The 20511-nt window shown below is 36.8% G+C and overlaps 1 protein-coding gene across 16 annotated transcripts in view; it reads left to right on the top strand.

The window, feature by feature from the left end:
• Positions 1-20511, top strand: part of PTPN13 (protein tyrosine phosphatase non-receptor type 13) — a 212160-nt gene that overhangs the window by 23734 nt on the left and 167915 nt on the right. For all 16 annotated transcript variants that reach the window (XM_058295887.1, XM_058295971.1, XM_058295896.1 and 13 more), the window contains exon 2: positions 17505-17624. In XM_058295887.1, the coding sequence (XP_058151870.1) occupies positions 17510-17624 (115 nt within the window). In that variant the 5' untranslated portion in view covers positions 17505-17509. The remainder of the gene's footprint in view (positions 1-17504; positions 17625-20511) is intronic.

Below are 20511 nucleotides of genomic sequence, written 5' to 3'. Positions count from 1 at the left end.
GGCCATTTGTGTATCTTCTTTGGAGAAATGTCTGTTCAAATCTTCTGCCCATTTTTAAATTAGATTATCTTTGAGATATAGGAATGTGTTATTGTTTTTTTATAAATTCTTAATATTAATCCATTTTCAGATAAATGGTTTAAAACTGTTTTCTTCTGCCACTTTCTTGATCATTTCCTTTCATGCACAAAAGTTTTTAATTTTGATGAAATAAAATTTATTTATTGTTTCTTTTGTTGCTCATGTGCTTGGTGTTATATCTAGTAAGCCATTATCAAATTCCAGGTCATGAAGATTTGTCCCTGTGTTATCTTCTAAGAGTTATAGTTTTAGCTCTTATATTTAGGCCTTTGATACATTTTGAGTTGATTTTTGTACATAGTATAAGGTAGGAGTCTAAATTCATGCTTCTGCATATGGATATCCAGTTTTTTTAGCACCATTTACTAAAGAGTTTATTCTTTCCCTGCTGCATGTAATTAGCACTCTTGTTAAAAATCAATTGACCAAATGGCAAGAGGATATTATATCAATTTGAAGAGATAACTATAGCAGAATATAAGGGGGTATGGGATTTTTCCTTTTGGAATTATGAAAATGTTCTTTTTTTAAAAATTGGCTGAGGTGATGACAGCACAACTCTGATAAAAATGAGAGCTACTGAGTAAACTTTGAATGGATTGTACAAAACATGGGACTGTATAACATATAGGGAATCCAGTGCCAAAAGATGGACTATGGTTAACAGGACAAATATGAGAATGTTTTCTCATGAACTATAGCACATGTATAATATTAATATAGGCTGTTAATAATCAGGTGGGTTGGGGAGAAATACCTCAAATATAAAATATAAGCTATGTTAGTAGTGATATTTTGATGATGATCTTTCATAGTCTGTAACAGATGGTACACAACAGTGTAACATGTTGATGGTAGGGTCCTGTGTGGGAGCCCAGTATGATGATAGTCATGCTTGTTTTATAAGTTCACAACTTTTACTATACTTATTGTTTATGTATGTTCATGTATGAATTATAAACTTCAATAAAATTTTTTAAAGATTTTTTTATTTTTTATTTCTTTCTCTCCCCTGCCTCCCTCCCCCAGTTGTCTGCTCTCTGAGTCCATTCGCTGTGTATTCTTCTGTGTCCGCTTGTATTCTTGTCAGTGGCACCAGGAATTGTCTCTCTTTGTTGCATCATCTTGCTGTGTCAGCTCTCCGTGTGTGCAGCCCCACTCCTGGGCAGGCTACACTTTTTCACATGGGGCAGCTCTCCTTCCGGGGCGCACTCCTTGTGCATGGGGCTCCCCTATGCAGAGGACACCCCTGTATGGCACCGCATTCCTTGCATGCATCAGTACTGTGCATGGGCCAGCTTCACCACACGGGTCAGGAGGCCCTGAGTTTGAAACTTGGACCTCCCATGTGGTAGGTGGATTCCCTATCCATTGAGCCAAATCCTCTTCTCTCAATAAAATTTTATTTTAAAAAATTGATGGTGGAAGTGTGGGTTTATTTATAAACTTTGAAATCTGTTCTACAGGTCGATTTGTCTTTGTGCTTGTACCACACTATTTTGGTTACCATCACTTTGTAATACAATTTGAAATTGGAAGTGTGCGTCCTCCAAGATTGTTTTGGTTATTTGGGGTCCTTTGTGGCCCATATAAATTTTTTCTTTTTTTGTCTGCTGTCTGTGTCCCTTCACTGTATGTTCTTCTATGTATTTATTTATTTAATTTCCCCTCCCCTCTTTAGGCTTGCTTGCTGTCTGCTCTCTGTGTCCATTTGCTGCGGGCTCTTCTGTGTTCTCGCTTGTCTCCCTTCTTTTTTGTTGTTTCATCTTGCTGAGTCAGCTCTCCATGGTGTCTGTGGGCCAGGTGGCGCTTCGCAGCATGTGGGCTAGCCTGCCTTCACAAGGAGACCCCAGGATGCAAACCACAGGCCTCCCATGTGGTAGACGGGAGCTCATCTGATTGAGCCACAGCCGCTTCCCCCATATAAATTTAAGAATTGTTTTTTCCATTTCTGTATAAAATGCTGCTAGAATTTTAATAGGAATTGGATTGAGCTTTTATATTGTATTAGGTAATATTGACATATTAACAACGTTTACTCTTCCAATCCATGAACATGGGGTGTCTTAGAACACTGGATGTATTTAGATCTGTAATTTCTTTCAGCGGTGCTTTGTAGTTTTCAGTATACAAGTCTTTTGCATCCTTAGTTCAATTTATTCCTAGATATTTTATTCCTTTAGATGCTACTGTAAATTGAATTGTTAATTTGCTCTTTGGAATGTTTCATTGCTAGTGTATAAGAGCACAACCCTTTTTTGTGTGGTGATCTTGTAACCTGTCAATTTACTGAATTCATTTATTAGCTCTACTAGTTTTCTCTTTTGGATTCCTTTATGTTTTCTGTATATGAGATCATGTTACCTGCTTATAGAGGGACTTTTACTTCTTCCTTTCCAATTTAGATGCTTTAATTTCTTTTGCTTACTTAATTGTTCTTGCAAGAACTTCAGTAATCAATAGCAGTGGTGAAAGTGAGTGTGATGGTTAGGCTAATAAGTCAACTCGGCCAGGTAATGGTGCCCATTTGTTTGGTCAAGCAAGCTCTGGATAATTGTAATATAAGGACATTTCATCAACTTTAATCATCAATGAGTTGATTGCATAGATGAGGTTACATCTACAATCAATTAAGAAGATTGCCATCAGAAATGAGTGGGTGACATCTTATCCAGTCGGTTGAAAGCCTTAAAAGGGGAAGTGATTTCAGCATTCAAGAGAGAATTCCTAGCTCTACTTCTGACAGCCAACATCTCTTAGGAACTCATCAAGGACCTTCATCAGAGGCCCTGGTTTGCAGCCTGCAGAATTTGGAATTGTGTATCCCCATGGTAGCGTGAAAGAATTTTATAAAATCTCATACTATTTACAGATATCTCCTGTTGGTTGTTTCCCTAGAGAACCCTGACTAATACAGTGGGCATCCTCTTCTCATTCTTGATCTAAGGGGGAATATTTTAAGTCTTACACCACTGAGTATGGTATTAGCTATAAGTGTCTCATAAATGGCCTTTATCATGTTGAAAATATTCCCTTCCATTCCTACTTTTTAAGTATTTTCATTAAGAAAGGGTGTGGATTTTATTGAATGCCTTTTCTACCCTTTTATTTTATTTATGCAGTGTATTGCCTAGCTTGATTTTCATATGTTGAATTACCTTTGCATATCTGGGATGATTCCCACTTGATCATGTTTTATAATCTTTTTAATATGCTGTTGAATTCAGTTCTGCTAGTATTTTGTTGATATTCTTGCATCTATGCTCGTAAGAGAAATTGATCTTCAGTTTTCTTGTGATGTCTTTACTAGGTTTTAGTATCAGGGTAATGCTGATCTCACAGAACGAATTAGGGAGAATTCCCTCCTCTTTAATTCTTTGGAAGCATCTGAGAATGGTTGATATTCTTTTTTAAATATTTGGTAGAATTCACCAGTGAAGTAAAAAAAGTCCTGGACTTTTCTTTGGTGGAAGGGTTTTGATTATTGATTCAATCTCTGTACTGTTATAGGCTTGTTGATGTTTCCTGTTTCCTCTAGAGTCAATTTGGGAAATTATATTTCTGACTTCTTAGCTTCTAGATTACCTAGTTTGTTGGAGTACAATTTTTATAACGTAACCCTTTTTATTTCTGTAAGGTCAGTAGTGGCATCACCTATTTTCCTTTCTGATTTCGCATTATTTCCTTTTTTATTTTCTTTGTCAGTATAGCTAAAGTTTTGTCAATTATATTGATTTATTTCAAAGAATCAACTTTTTGTTTTATTTTCTTAATTTTTCAATTCTGTTACATTTGTCTCCACTCTAATCTTAAGTATTTCCTTTCTTCTAATTTTGAGTTTACTTTGCTCTTGTTTTTCTAGTTCTTCAAGATGTAAAATTAAGTTATTAATTTGAGATCTTCTTTAATATAGGCATTCATAGCTATAAATTCCCTGAGTACTGACTTTGCTGCATCCCAAAAATTTTATTTATCTATTTATTTATTTGTTTTAAAAGATTATTTACTCCCCCCCCCCCCCCCTTGCAGCTTGTTCCTTTCTTTGCTGTCTCTTCTCTGTGCAGTACACAGGCAGTCAGCTCTCCATGGCGCACGGGCGAGCTTGCCTTCAAAAGGAGGCCCTGGGATGCGAACCCAGGGCCTCCCATATGGCAGACGGGAGCCCAACTGATTGAGCCACAGCCGCTTTCTCCCATAAGTTTTAGAATGTTTTATCTTTGTTTTCATTTGTTTCCTTTGTTTACCAATTTCCTTTGTAATTTATTTTTTTTTAGCCCATTGGTTGCTTAAGAATATGCTGTTAAATTTCTACATATTTATATATTTTCCAGTTTTTCTCTGGTATTGATTTCTTTTTGTTTTTCTCTCCTTTCTCCCTACCCTCCCATTGCCTGCTCTCTCTGTCCATTTGCTGTGTGTTCTTCTGTGTACACAAGTATTCCCTTCAGTGGCACCAGGAATCTGTGTCTCTTTTTGTTGTGTCATCTTGCTACATTAGCTCTCTGTGTGTGCAGCACCACTCCTGGACAGGCTGCTTTTTTCACATGGGGCCCCTCTTCTTACAGGGTACGCTCCTTGCGCGTGGCGCTCCCCTACGTGGGGGACACCCCTGCGTGGCACGGCACTCCTTGTGCACATTAGCGCTGTGCGTGGGCCAGCTCCACATGGGTCAGGAGGCCCTGGTTTGAACCCTGGACCTCCCATGTGGTAGGCGGATGCCCCATCAGTTGAGCCAAATCTGCTTCCCTGTTATTGATTTCTAACTTCATACCATTGTGTTCAGAGAGGTTACTTTTTATTATTTCAATATTTTACAATTTTTTAAGGCTTCTCTTCTGTCCTAACAAATGATATATTCTAGAGAATGCATTGAAAACAAGAATGTTTATTCTGTCATTGTTTGGTGAAGAGTTTTCTATCTCTTACATAGATCTGGTTGGTTTATAGTGTTGTTTATGTCCTCTACATCCTTATTGATCTTCTGCTTAGATGTTCTATGCATTGTTGAAAGTGCTGTATTAAAGTCTCCAGCTATTATTGTGGAACTGTTTCTCCCTTCAATTCTATCAGTGTTTGTTTCATATGTGTTGGCACTCTGCTGTTAGTTGTATATTAATATAGTCACCCCAGCTCTCTTTTGTTTACTGTTTGCATAAAAATATTTTTTACATCCTTTCACTTTTAACCTATTTGTATCTATGGATCTAAGATGGATCTCTTATAAGCAATATATAGTTAGGCCATTTTTCTTTATTCTCCCTAATTCTGCCTTCATATTGGAGAGTTTAATCCATTTACATTTAGAGAAATTACTTATAAGTCAATATTTATTTCTACCATTTTGTTATAACTTGTGTTTTGTAATTCTTATACCATTTTTGTCCTTTCCTCCATTATTGCCTTTCTTTTTGTCTAGATGATCTTTTATAATGAGCCATTTTGAATCACTTCTTTCCTTTTGTAAAGATTTTTCAGATATTTTCTTTATGCTTACCATGAAGATAACATCTAGCATTTTAAATTGATTGCAATTTAGTTTGTATTGATTCCAACTTGACTTCAATAGCCTATGTATTCACAGTACCTATAACCCTCTCTCCCTCCTTTTTATGTAGTTCATAGCACAGATTACATCTTCATGCATTGAGTGCCTGGTAACAAAGATTTATGCTTATTTTTTATGCATTCGAATTTTCTACCTTTTAAATAAATGACAGCATTACAAATGGAAAATGAAATAATACTGACTTATGTATTTACCCATATTGTTAGATAGTGGAGATCATTATTTCTTCATCTAGCACTGAGGGACTGTCTAGTATCCTTCCTTGGAACATGGAGGACTCCCTTCAGCATTTCTTATAAGGCAGGCCTAGTGGTAATTAACTCCTCTTTTTCTTTATCTGAGAATGTCTTAATTTCTCTCTCCTTTTTGAAGGACAACTTTGCTGGGTATTTTATTATCAGGTAACTTCAGTACTTTTTTTTGTCCTTCTACTGCCTTCTGGCCTCAATAGTTTCTGTTGAGATATCGGATGTTAATTTTATTAAGAATCCTTTATATGGGACACTTTGCTTCTCTTGCTGTTTTTAAGATTTTGTCTTTTTCTTTGGCATTAGGCTGTTTGATCATAATGTGTATCAATTTAGATCTGTTTGGATTCATTCTTCTTGACTTCCTTTGAGCATCTTGGATACATACATATATATATATATATATATATATATGTATTCATATCATTCATCAGATTTGAAAGTTTTCTGCCTTTATTTCTTTAAACATTTTTTTCTAGCCCTTTATCACTCTTCTCCTTCTGGGACTCCTGTAATGCGTATATTGATACACTTAATAGTGTCCCACAGATTCCTCAGGTTCTGTTCATTTTTGTTTTTCATCCTTTTTTCTTTCTTTACCTCAACCTTAATGTTTTTCTTTTTCTCTCTCTCTCTTTTTTTGAGTTTGCTGATCCTTTCTCCTGCATCCTCCAATCTGCTCTTGATCTCCTGTATTGAATTTTTCACTTCAGTTGAAAAATGGAACTGAATTTCCATTTGGTTCTTTGTAATTTCTCTCTCAGTATTAAAATTCTCATTTTATTCATACATTGTTTTCCTGATTTCCTTTAGTCCTTTGTCCATGTTTCCTTTAGTTCATTGGTCATATTTAAGGGAGTTGTACTGAGATCTTTACTTAGTAATTCCAGAGACTGCTTCATCTGGAATATTTCTCATCAAATTGTATTTTTTTCCCCTGTGACTAGCCATTCTTTATTCTCTTTGTATGTTTTGTAATTTTCTGTTGAGAACTGGGCTTTCTGTGTTATGTCGTGGTCACTCTGGAAATCTAGTTCCTCCGTTCTTCAGGCTACCAGACTAAGAAGAAGAAAATAATAAAGGAAGGAAAGAAAGAGAGAGAGGGAGGGGGGAAAATAAGAATACTAACAAACAGGGAAACAGACTTGGCCCAGTGGTTAGGGCGTCCGTCTACCACATGGGAGCTCCACGGTTCAAACCCCAGGCCTCCTGACCCGTGTGGAGCTGGCCCATGTGCAGAGCTGATGCACGCAAGGAGTACCATGCTACACAGGGGTGTCCCCCGCATAGGGGAGCCCCACTTGCAAGGAGTGCGCCCCATAAGGAGAGCCGCCCAGCGCAAAAGAAGGTGCAGCCTGCCCAGGAATGGCGCCGACCACACTTCCCGAGCTGCTGACGACAACAGAAGCGGACAAAGAAACAAGACGCAGCAAATAGACACAGAACAGACAACCGGGGGAGGGGGGGATTAAATAAATAAATAAATCTTTTTTTAAAAAATTAAAAAAAAAAAAAAGAATACTAACAAACAGACAAAATACCTATGCAAAAAAAGTCTTTTGTTACATACCGGTGGAAAGACAGAAGCTCCTACTTTCAAGGCTAAAACCTAGACCAATATCCCTCAGGGATAGGCCACGCCCAAAAGTATAAAACAGAGACAGAAAAAAGCAAACAACAGCAACTACAACAATGAAAGCAAACAACCAAAAAAAAATAAAAATTAAAAATTAAAAAAAAAAAAAGAAGAAGAGGTTCTCTGCTTCTTTACATCCCTGTAGATGCTGCCAGAAGATGCTACTTCTAAGAGAAACCAAGACCACCATCTGAGCTGGGCCCTCACAATTCATCTTGCCCAAAGAACATAAGAAAGTAGAAACACAATCAGAAAAACTGCATTGGGTCTTTACATCCTTGTGGAGCTGGTATAAGGCCAGAGACCTGCTGCAGAGAGAGCTGAAACCAAGGCCAGAGTGTATGCTCCACCCTTGGGGCTCTGCAGATCAGGAACCAACATAACAGAAGAAGAAAATAAAATAGTGACTCTTTATATCCAGGTGGTTACTGTTGGAAAGCTGGAAGCACTGGTGTTCAAAGGATCCCCCAAATTGAACTTCTGTGCTGGTCGCTCAAGGATCCCCCACATTGAACTTGACCCTCACTCCCAAATTTTAGAGGGAGAGATTTCCTTTTTCAGCCCAGCTCCAGCAAGCCACTCCCAGAATTCATTTCTGAAGCTGCTGCCCTGGGGCTGAGCCTTGAGGACTGGTCCCTCGTTCTGCTTTCACTTATAAAAGCTAAACTTTTGCTAGGTTCTTACCCCCTCTGACACTCCTCTGACACTCCTGTAGTTCTAAATGTCCATTCTGAATTCAGGGTTACCACTTAGTTAATTTCAGGTCTTTTTCCAGCTCTCATTTTTCTAGTGGAGGGAGTAATTTGTAAAACTTCTTACTCTGTTTTTTTCCTGCGCTATTCTCTAAGTCTTGATTCTGTCCTATGAATCATTCTTCCCTCTTCTTGGAACTTAATAGATGTTAGCAGTAGTTTTATTAGCCTTATTTCCACCAGTAGAATTTGGGAGGACCAGCAGCCTTTTTTTCATTTTATACTTTCTCTGTTCCTTTCAGTCCAAGCTGGCAACGTTTCTGCTGAAACAGTTTTCTCAAGAACTGTCAGTTGTGTGTGTATATTTCATAGAGATTCACTTCGTACCCACAACTTCTCCTAAATAATTTTTTCTTTGTATTTGGCTCCTATGGAAATAACTGAGGGACAATTCTTAAGCTTACTAGAGGCCTGTAGTTTGGTTGAGAAAATCTGTGAGGCACATCCTTAAAATCTAAAATGGCCCTTTGTGTGACTGTATCCTCAGACCTTTTGATCTTTCTGTTTTAGCAAAAGCTTGTCTTTTCCTTTATATTGTGCTTTTGACAGGCGTTTCTTACTTTTAGCATCTTTTTCCACCTGCAGAGGCTGAAAATTTTTTAAATCATCTGGTCCTGGTTCCTTTTTCTTTAACAGCTCTTTCCTCAGTTTCTGCCTCCTCTCTAACATTTTACTATAAGCTGCAAGAAGAAATGAGGTAATAGCTTTAGTACCTGAAATTCATCTTAGCTATATATCTATCATCACAAATTTTGTTCTCCAAATAACTGTAGGACACAGTGTTGCTAGCTGTCTGCCACTATATAACAAGAATTCTTTTTTCATTTTCCAATATCATGTTCCTCATTTCCTTCTGAACTTTACCAGCAACATCCAAATTAAGTCCTGATTTCTATTAACCATCTGTTCAATGTTAATTAGGCGTTCTCTCCCATGCTGCTCAAAATTCTTCCAGCCTCTGCCCAATCTCCAATTCCAAAGCTTCTCCCACATTTTTAGGTATTTGTTATGGCAGCACTGCACTTTTAGGTACTAAAATCTGTATTGGTTTTATTATTTTGTAACACAGGATCACAAATTTAGCATCTTAAAACAACACAGATTTGTTATCTCACAGTTCCTATAGGGCAGGTGCCTGGGTACAGGTCAATTGGTTCTCAGTTCAGGATCTCCCAAGGCTGAAATCAAGGCATCAGCTGTGACTGCGATCTCACCTGAGGCACAGGGTCCTGTGCCAGCCTCACCACTTGTTGGTACAATTATGTTTCTTGTGGTTGTAGAATCATTTTCTTGCTAGTTTAGCTGGGGTCTACTGTGACTCACAGAGGCCACCCTCAGGCCTTCGGCATATGCCCTCCCTCCATGGGCAGTTCACACATGGAAGGAATCTTGAGGGCCATCTCAGAATTCTGCCTACCACACTAATTTGTTCATTACAATATAAAGGACAGATACTAATTTTGGGGAGGTGCTTTATGCCTTTAAAGATTTTGTTTCCTTTGGTGGCTGCACACTCTGAGACATTTTAAGTGTGTATTTCCTCAGGAGGACCAGCTAGTGTCCTAAAATAATGATTTTAACAAGTCAGTGGGTAGAGACACAATGGGTGATATAGAAAGATAGAATACTCAAAACCAAAATTTTACCATTACATTATTTTCTTTTTCTTTCGTTTCTTTTTTATTTTTATTTTTTGAAGCACTGAGGGCCAGGGATTGAACTCAGGACCTCATGTGTGGAAAGCTGGCACTCAACCACTGAGCCACATCAGCTTTCCTGAGTTGGTCCCTTCATTTATTTTGCTTGTTGTTTGTTTTTTGTCTTTTTAGGAGACACTGGGAAATGAACCTGAGACCTACCATGTGGGAGGGGGGGAGTTCAACTGCTTGAGCCACATCTGCTCCTATACATTGTTTTCTTTGGTACATCCCTGTTTGTAGGCAGAGAAAAAACAAATGTCAAATTAGGGATTTTTTCACCTATTTTACTTTTCTTTTTAAAAAAGACTACTAAGTTCTAAGTATGCAGGGAGGGTTTGAAGAATTCCAGAGTTTTCTCTTCTGGTTCTTTGAAGCAGTCATTTGAAAGTAGGGAATAGGCATAATTGGTTTCTATTTGGATAAGTAGTTGACATGAGCCAGAGGCCCAGAAAGACAATTTAGATTTGTGTTTGTTTTAGTTTCTCTTCTCTCACAGTGAAAGGAAATGGAAAAATTAACAAATACCAAGGATTGCTCCAACTTCAACAAAAATGTGTAGACATGTTTTTTTCTACATTGAGGCAATATCCAATAAAAACTTGACTGAGTTTCATCCCATCTCATCCTTAAAACAAAAACAAAAACAATTTTTTCATAGTCTTTCCTGATTATATTAGGTAATAATAATTTTTTCTACTACCTGATCTATACATATCCCTAATGGAGAAAAATAATGATATGTGAATTTTCTTATTAAATTTAAAAATTCTAAAACCTATTAAGCTTTTATGGTCAATTTAATGATTCCATTCTATTTTTAGACCTAGAAAATTTTAGTAGTCACTTCTTTTTTTTTTTGAGGTACCAGGGCCAGGGATTGAACCTGGGACCTCTTAAGGGGGAAGCCTGGCCCTGAACCACTGAGCCACATCAGCTCACCTGAGTTGTTTTTTTTGTTTGTTGCTTGTTTTTGTCTTTGTTTTTAGGAGGCACTGAGTACTGAGCCCAGGACCTCCCATGTGGGAAGTAGGCACTCAACTGCTTGAGCCACATCCACTCCCCTTAGTGGTCACTTTTAAGGGTCCCTTTGAGTGTATAATCCCATTTTCCAACTTAAAGTTCCTTAAGTATTTATAAACTATTTATACAATTAAAAGGCCATTTTTAAAGTATTTTAGTTGCTTACATTAAAAAAAAAATTCCCAAGAATTCAAATAAGTTGTCTAATAAATTAATTATAAGTATGGTAGGACTTAGGTTTTCTCATGTGTTCCAGTAGTATTTTATCCATTTATAATCTCAATCCATCTTCTTAGTTACACTATTTATTTATTTATTTTTTTTTTTTTTAAGATTTATTTTTTATTTATTTAATTCCCCTCCCCTCCCCCGGTTGTCTGTTTTTCTGTGTCTTTTTGCTGCGTCTTGTTTCTTTGTCCGCTTCTGTTGTCGTCAGCGGCACGGGAAGTGTGGGCGGCGCCATTCCTCCGCAGGCTGCTCCCTCCTTCGCGCTGGGCGGCTCTCCTTATGGGTGCACTCCTTGCGCGTGGGGCTCCCCTACGCGGGGGACACCCCTGTGTAGCATGGCACTCCTTGCGCGCATCAGCACTGCACATGGGCCAGCTCCACACGGGTCAAGGAGGCCCGGGGTTTGAACCACGGACCTCCCATGTGGTAGACGGACGCCCTAACCACTGGGCCAAAATCCGTTTCCCTAGTTACACTATTTAAATTACACTTCTTAATTACACTATTTAAATCACAAAGCTAATCTATTATTCTAACTGACCTAATTCTCTTAAACATTATAAACAGCTAAAATACAAAATATATACAAATTTGTTAATTTAAAAAGTACTGAGAAAAGAGTTTGATTCTTTTAAATTTTATGCACTTAATTTTGAATCTTTCTAGATTAAAAATTGATTACCTGGGAAATAGATGTAGCTCAAGTGATTGGGCTCCTGTCTACCATATAGGAGATCCTGGGTTTAATTCCTGGAGCCTCCTGGTGGAGGTGAGCTGGCCTAAGTAGAGAGCTGGTACAGCAAGATGCCACAACAAAAGGAGACTCAGAGAAGAGACAATAAGATATAGAGCAGACCAGGGAGCTGAGGCGGTGCAAGAGATTGAGTACCTCTCTCCCACTCTGGAAGGTCCCAGGATCGGTTCCCAGTACTGCCTAAGGAGAAGACAAGCAGACACAGAAGAATACCCAGCGAATGGATACAGAACAGACAATGGGATGGAGGGGGGGGGGGGGGGAGGAATAAATAAATAAATCTTTAAAGAAAAAATATGGTTACCTATTTAAGAAATAATTATATCATCCTTTCAAAGAATTTTTGGGGTTGCTGTCTCAATTCACTAACTAGATCCTTTCTCAAAATTAGTGGCAAACGTAAGAACTCCATGTTCTTGAAATGAGGTGTTCTTATAGTTCTGTTCCCTTAGATTCAAGTTAAACATTGTTAATTCTTTAGTTTATCCCAAAGAGGTTTTTGTATCACTTGATTGCATTTATTTAATCTTTTTACTATTCCATTCTGTTCTGTATCTGTGATTTCCACAAATCCTTTAGGATTAGCATGACATCTGCTAGAATCTCTGTGACTTTGACTCCGTGGGCACAGTTTTAAGGTTATGCCCATGTTACCTATCTAAACCAAAAATATAATGATTCTGGTTATGTAATATAATTAATTTCTCATTATTTCACCTTCCCCCAAACTGTCTAATAATCATCAAGTTGCCTGCAACTTTCGAGGAAATAGTGAATAATATAGCTATGTTTATTGTAAATCAGTACCTTTGTGATAGTAAAACGATTCTAGTTGTGTATCTGTACCCAAGGTTGTCTAATGCTGTGTCTGAAAGAACTGACTGAAATGATACTTTTAAGAATTTTGTAGCTAATTATTTTCTTTCATGTTTATCAACTGACTTCAAGTCTTTTATTCCTTACTTTTTTTTTCTTGTTTACATCCCTCTTCCACTTCTGCATTTCCTTCATTCTTTTATTGTCTCCTCTTTCCTTTGAGCTAATGATGAAGAGCTATAGTAAAGGGAAATAAATGTAACCAAGAGAGAGATGCTGATGGTAGGAAATCCTCAGTCGCTGGGCAGTTTCTCTCCTCTGTGTTTTTCCGGTTTCTGTTGACTTCTGGCTTCTACATCCATGTCCAATCTCTTTTGCTATAATAACTTCAGCCATATTAAATTAATCGTTCTCATATTGGATTAGGGCCTGCCCACATTCATTTTGGCTGCAATTTACCTAACAATAACATCATCAAAATTTCTATTTACAAATGGATTCACACTCAATGAATGCAGATTAAGACTTGAACGTGTCTTTTTTGGGATACGTGATTCAATCCTCAACAGTGATGGTAGGCAATTTATAACAATATAGGTCTTTTTTTTAGAAAGTTGTTTTAATTTCTACATTAAATCCCGAGTTTGAATGGTCAGGATGAGGCAGTTTTTTAAAAATCTTAAGTCCTTTCTACAAAAGCTATAAAATATAAAATCATTCTGTTAGCTAGATAATATTGATTTTTAAAAAACAAATGTTCCTTCCATGTTTTGGAGTTCTAATAAGTTTCAACCAGACACAATTGAATCAGATAATAGAGGTATAATAGGTAATCTTTGAAGATAGAAAATTAAGCACTGAAAAAGCTGTTGTGTGAGGGATTACTTTTACTTTTTCATTTTCTTATTTAAAGGAAACAATTTTAACTTTATAATGTAAGAATTTTAGGATTTAAAATTTAGTCAATTATATATATGTAACATCTATATATGTATATATAACATATATATAACATTGTAAACATTGGTTTTACAGTAGAATAAGTAAATTGTAATCATGAGCAATGCATTTTGCCAGTCATACTTTTTTAAAATAAAACTTTATTGTGATAATATATCTTCTCATTTTAACCCCTTCCAAGTATACAACTCAGTAGTATTAATTATATCCACAATTTTATGCTACCACCACCACCATCCATTAGTGAAACTTTTCCATCACCCCAGACAGAAGCATTAAATACCCATTTCCCATTCCATTCTTGTTCATTGACAACCTGTAATCTCTTTTCTATCATTATGAATTTGCATATTCTCATTATTTCATAAAAGTGAGATCATATTTGTCCTTTGGTGTCTGCTTATTTCATTCAACATGATATCTCTAAGGTTTATCTATGTTGTTGCATGTATCAGGACTTTATTCCTTTATATGGCTGAGTAATATTCTGTTGCATATATATATATATATATGCACACACATTTTGTATATATATATATATATACACACACACATTTTGTTTCCCCATTCATCTGTGGATGGACATTTGAATGATTCTACCTTTGACTATTATAAATAATGTTATGAACATGAGTGTACAAATAGCTGTTTGAGTCCTTGCTTTCAATTCTTTGGGATATATACCTAGAAGTGGTATTACCAAGTCATATAGTAATTCTATGTTTAACTTTTTGAGGAACCACCAAACTTTTCACAGTGCTGCATCATTTTACATTCCCACCAACAATGTATGAATGTTGCTATTTCTTTGCATCCTCACCAACATTCATTTTCCTTTTAAAAAAAATAGCCATTCTAATGGGTGTAAAATGTTATTATCACTATACTTTTAATGAATATTTATTTACTTATTCAGTGAGGGGACATTCTTTCCCTTCCTCTAGATAAAAACTCAGCCCCCCCCCCATTCCCTACTTACTGATAATTACTACTGTCACTTAAGTTGAAAACAATGTCTATTCAGTAATTAAAAGTGCCTAGTCAGTATATTAACACTTCAGTCTCCATTCAAAGCTAAACCTTTTTCATCCCCTAGCTAGGATTAGCTATAGGTGAGAGACAGTATGGTTTGCTTCCCTTTTGGTTGCTAATCTTCTTACACACTTGCAAGCTGTTATATCTGACCCCATCATTATTTTTACTGTGAGAAAGAAGAGAGCCAGAGAGGTAAAAAGTTTCTTATCTGATTATCATTGTAAAATTTCTTCATTTTTTCTGAGTTTGGCTATGTCTTTAAGGCTGACCCTTTCTTTTGTGTGTACTCTGTGGTTTCTTTAGAAATTCTTCACTAAGAACTGAACTACCTGTGACAATCAAAAATTTTTCCTTCTAATCACCTAGTACTTTCTAACCTACCTGGCCTTCCACAAGTTTTTTTTTTCCTACCCTCAGATGATTCTCTGGGCAGGATTTTTTTTTTTTTAATGGCTTTAATGTGATATATTTCACATACCATAAAATTCACTCTTGCAAAATATACTATTCAGTTGTTTTAGAATATACATAGAGTTGTGTGACCATCACCACTATCTAAATTTAATCTAAGGACATTTTTCATCATCTGGGTAGGATTTTAGAGCGCTCCAAGCTGGCCCTCTGTGTGGCATGCTTCATTTCCTCTCTCCTCTCCTCCCTCATTTGTGGAAGTGTAGGTAGCTCTCCATGTAGCATGCTTCTGCACTCCTCTGGCTCTCTCTCCTAGATGCTCTCTTTTTTTCCCCTCTTGTTGCTGCCTCAGGTTGATACCCAAAACCTTTAAATTCCTATAGGTGTATAACAGACACCAGTCAGCTGAGTCCCTCTTTGGTCCAAGGAACATGTATCAAGAGCTCCAAGGGGTCCCATTAAAGTGTCTTTTACTGGCTTAAAGTGAAAGACTGGTTACAGCCTTCCATGCTATGGAAACCATGAGAATCTGCACAACTTTATTCTAGAAATCATCCTTTGAAATCTTCTCTCTATTCTTTATACCCTGGATGTAGACTTTAGAGCTATCTAACTGGTTCTCAGACATACTACTTTGGAAACTGGGCTACAGGGTAGTCTTTCTCACAAGTCACTTTGGTATCTGAATGCTAGTAGTATCTTGATGCTGCCTCCAAACGTCCATTAAATTTAATATAATATGTCATATAGAAAATATTATCTTAGCTATCTCTTAGAAGAAATAGAAGCTTCTATTTTTTTTTCCTTGAATGTGCTATCATATAATAAACTATATTAGAGCCTGGAGACTTTCTGGGAGGGGGTCTGATTATATAATCACGCTGGTACAAGCTGAATAAAAACTATTCTGGCTTTTTCAAAGCAATATCTCATATTTTCACTTTTAACTACCATACTGTGCGTTTAAGTAGACATCCCTCAGAGGTAGTTTTCAAGTATAAAATGCTATAGTTAATATTTCAAAAGAAAAATAAAAGGACAAGAATGGCCTCAATTTGCAGCTAGAACTGATTTTTTCAAACTGGGTTAAAGTATCACAGATACAAATTAAAAGAAAATATTAAATTTTTCTTGTTAGTTGAATAAGGAAACTTATCTAAAATAGATGTTTTTAAATAGATTAATGTTCAAATTTAACAAATGCCGTAACTACCAAAAATAAATATTTAACATTTCCAATTCCTTCTAGCTTCTTTTCCAAAGCCATCTGCTCTTCACACCAATATTTATACATTACATATGCTTGAGTTGGTTCAGTCTGGGTAGAAATCATGGTGACCACTATAAAGAACAATTTTCTTTTCAAGGAGAGTCAAGTCGGGAACATTGATGTAGGAGAATTTTCACTAATTGCATTTTCCCCTTCCAAAAGGAAAATGGGAATATTGAGCCCCACAGAAATAAATAACTTTAAAATCTATTAAAATATCAACTACCTAATTGAATGCCATTGAAAAAAATTGATCCTACAAAAATATCACCATAGTTCTGATTTTTTAAGTCAAATTGTTTAGAGCCTTAGATTGTAAAGCATGTTCACAGGCATAACCTTTTAGTCATTATAGCCACCCCAGAATACTAGGCAATATTATTTCCATGTCACAGATCAGGAAACAGGCTGAGAGGTCAGATGACTTTCCCAAGGGCAAATGTGAGTTGGCAGAAAATCTGGGTCTAGAAACAGTAAAATCTATTCAGTGCAAAATTTATAGTAGAGCCTATATACTGGAGTATAGAAATCAACTAAGGAATGGAAGAAATGCATTCCATCTTATTCCCAACTTCTTAACCCATGGCTTGTGAAGTCTCCTTTGCTTGGAATGGGCAGGTTCAAACCTGGTACTGTAATCTGATTGGCTTTCTTCAGTTCACACTGTCTGCTTTGGTTTAAACATCTGCACTTCAGTGACTCCTAGAAACTTGACGTCTCTGTCTTCTTCTCCCTTGAAGTAGTCATTGTCACTATTCTCCAGTTCTGTCCCTGAAGTTGAACTATTCTCCAGTTCTGTCCCTGAAGTTGGCACTGCTGGACTTAATCAAGTGGTTATTTTGAGAGTTTTCTCCTTTAATTCCTTTATGAGTTTAAGGCTGTAGGATTATATTAAGATTGAAGGCTTTATGAGAAATTAAAGTAGACTGGCAGCTCATAGTCTCTTATCACTGGTATAGAGCTTTAACTACTTTAAGCACAGTTAAATTGTTGATTATGTAAGTCATCTGCTCCCTTTGTTTCTTAGGTAATATGCACGTGTCACTAGCTGAGGCCCTGGAGGTTCGGGGCGGACCATTACAGGAGGAAGAAATATGGGCTGTCTTAAATCAAAGTGCTGAGAGTCTCCAGGAATTATTCAGAAAAGGTAAGTTTTTTTATTTTTTTATTCTGAGTATCAGGTAGTTGAGAAACATAAAGAGTCAGAAATAAGAGTTTTGTTCCAGTAATCCTATGTCTTTGGTGCAGGATGGAAAAGAATACTTTTTCTTATCTCCATTATGGCTGAAAAAGCTCAGATTGTGTTCTCCATTCATTTGAACATATTTATTCTATATGCCAGATAATTGTGCCAGACAATGAGAATACAATGATGATCAAAACCAAAAATATTCCCTGCCTATTTGGAGCTTAGACTCCAGTGTGAAAAATAGCTATTAATAAGTATTCATATAAACATATATAACCAGGACAGGAACTACATAGGAGGGGGCAGGGACTATATGAGAACCCATAACAGGAGAATTTTCCCCGGTCGTGGAGAAGAAAAGGAGGGCTTCTTGCAAAAGTCACCCTGAGCTAAGACCTGAAAGAAGAGAAGTTAACCAGATGAGAGGGAGGGAAAGCATTCTTTGCAGGAGTTTAGTGTATGCCTCCTTGTATCTCTACATAGGGATAATGTGGGCTGAATCAGTAATGTGGTGCATCACGGTGGAGAGAGTCACGTGGTCCAAAAGATTGTATGACATTTTGGCACTGAAAGAGTTAAAGAGAGTCACCTGTTGGTTGTCCCAAACCACTTCATATCATGCTGAGAAGATCCACTTGAAGATGGTGTTTGCCATTCATATCACTTGGGCAACACCTATTTAGAATAGTAAGTGAAAAAAACAAGTTTTGTCTGAAAGGAAAATAAATCTTTAGAATTGATGTGAGTGACTTAATCAGGTGCAATAAACATTACAGAAATAGGTGAGGATTTGAGGGTAGTAGTAGTTCTCAAAGTGTGGTTCCTGAACCAGTAATAGCAGCATCACCTGAAAACTTGCTAGCTAAATACTTGGACCCACACTAGACTGGAGGACAGAGCCCAGCACTTTAGGTTTAATAAGCCCTTGAGTTCATTCTGGTACATGCTGAAGTTTGAGAATCATTTGAGGATGGAATTGCTGAAGACAAGGAACCATGAGAGCCTTTTACAGGGTATAAGAGGTGACCACCAATTGCACACAGGAAACTCTAGCACACAAGGGAAGAGTGGGGATAAATGGTAAAGCTTTGTTGTTTTTGGTTTTTTTCCCCCAATCCAAGGACAGGAACTTGAACAAAACAATTTTAGGAACCACCTAATTCTGCTCTAACCTAGATGTTTGAAAATCTTTGATTATTGTTAGAATTAATCCAATGAAAAGTTATTCATTTTATCTTTACAGTTTACCTAAAATCTGGCTCTTAAAAACAAACAAACATTGCTGCTTCGTTTGCTTAATTTTAATTTTAAAAGAATTGTCTCTACCATATGAGGTAAAGGCACACCAGAACATAGAGGAGGTAGCCATGTTCCCAAGCTGGTGTTGAAGGAGGGAAATGTTGGAGCATATCTTAGTTAATAGACAATACCCAGTCAATTAATATTTAAGAAACACCTTCTACTTATAAGGCATTGTGTGGAAGATGCAAATAAGTATAAGGTATTCTGTTGACCTCAGGAGATTTATTCAGACCAGACAGATGCAAGTGAAAGTTTACCACTTCAAGACAGTTCATGCCAAATAAGTGATACTGACAATAAGTGCTACAGATGTTCAGAGGAGAGAAAGATAATTCCTCTCTTTATTATACTAACAGCAGTATTATTGCCCTGTCCATGACTCATATAGAGTATAAAAAATCTTGCATAATGTGGGTACCTTAGGGTTTTTCTTTCCTTCAAACTTCATAACATTAATAGAGTTTGGATGTTTGAATATAAAATAACTTTTCATTGAAAGGCAATTATTGCATAGTATCAGAACATTTACAATAAAGAGACATATCATATATGTTATAAAGTGAGTTGTAAAGGAGCTTTGTATTGAACATTGCCCAATAGGAGCTGATTACCATGAGACCCCTTGTCTAATTCAGAGTCACTCAGTAATATAGGTGGAAAATAAAATTGACTTCTAGCAATTTAGAGATTATCAATTATTATGATTGCTAGTTAGAAATCTCTATATATTTGGAGGAAACCTAGACTTAATTTATTTAGTTTTTCTGAAAATCTATAGCTTTTTACTCCTTATAATTGATAACAGTATCTTTCTGCCACATGTTCTGCTGATTTTTAAAACAAACTGAAATGAAATTGTTATAAGTTTGCTTATGTTTGTGGACAAATGGAGATGGTCTTGGTTCTCTAGTAGATACAATGAATAACACTGGGAGTGTTAGGAAAGATAAAGCAGGTAAAATCTAGTGGTCTCTAAGAAGTTTTGGTTGTTGTTTTTTTTCTGTCTCCCTGAAATGTGTTTTCATTTCCTGGTTTTCTTTGTCTTTCTGTGTCTGTTAAACCTTTATTTTGGTTCTTGTCCATGGCTCCCCCACACACACACTCTTTGTCTTTGAGCGTTGCTCCTGTGTCTTTTTCATTATATGCATTCAAGCATTCCGCTGATATTCCTATGTATAAGCATTTCCACTAGGGATTATTGAACAAAGGTCAAGAAAAGTATCTGTTTCTTCATCTTTTGGCATCTCCCAGTAATGTAAGGCATTTACTCATTTAAAAAAATTCTTGTGGTTATATTCATAGAATAATGATATATAAGTATGATCTTGCTGAAAGATACCATCTTTATTTATTTCCCCATCCACCCCCCGCCCCAGTTGTCTGTTCTCTGTGTCTATTTGCTGGGTCGTCTTCTTTGTCCGCTTCTGTTGTCAGTGGCATGGGAATCTGTTTCTTTTTTTTGTTGTTGCAGTCATCTTGTGTCAGCTCTCTGTGTGTGCAGCACCATTCCTGGGCAGGCTGCACTTTCTTTCATGCTGGGCGG

Source organism: Dasypus novemcinctus, chromosome 1, assembly GCF_030445035.2.
Source record: "Dasypus novemcinctus isolate mDasNov1 chromosome 1, mDasNov1.1.hap2, whole genome shotgun sequence".
NCBI lineage: Eukaryota > Metazoa > Chordata > Mammalia > Cingulata > Dasypodidae > Dasypus > Dasypus novemcinctus.
This window is presented reverse-complemented; position numbering and strand designations above follow the sequence as displayed.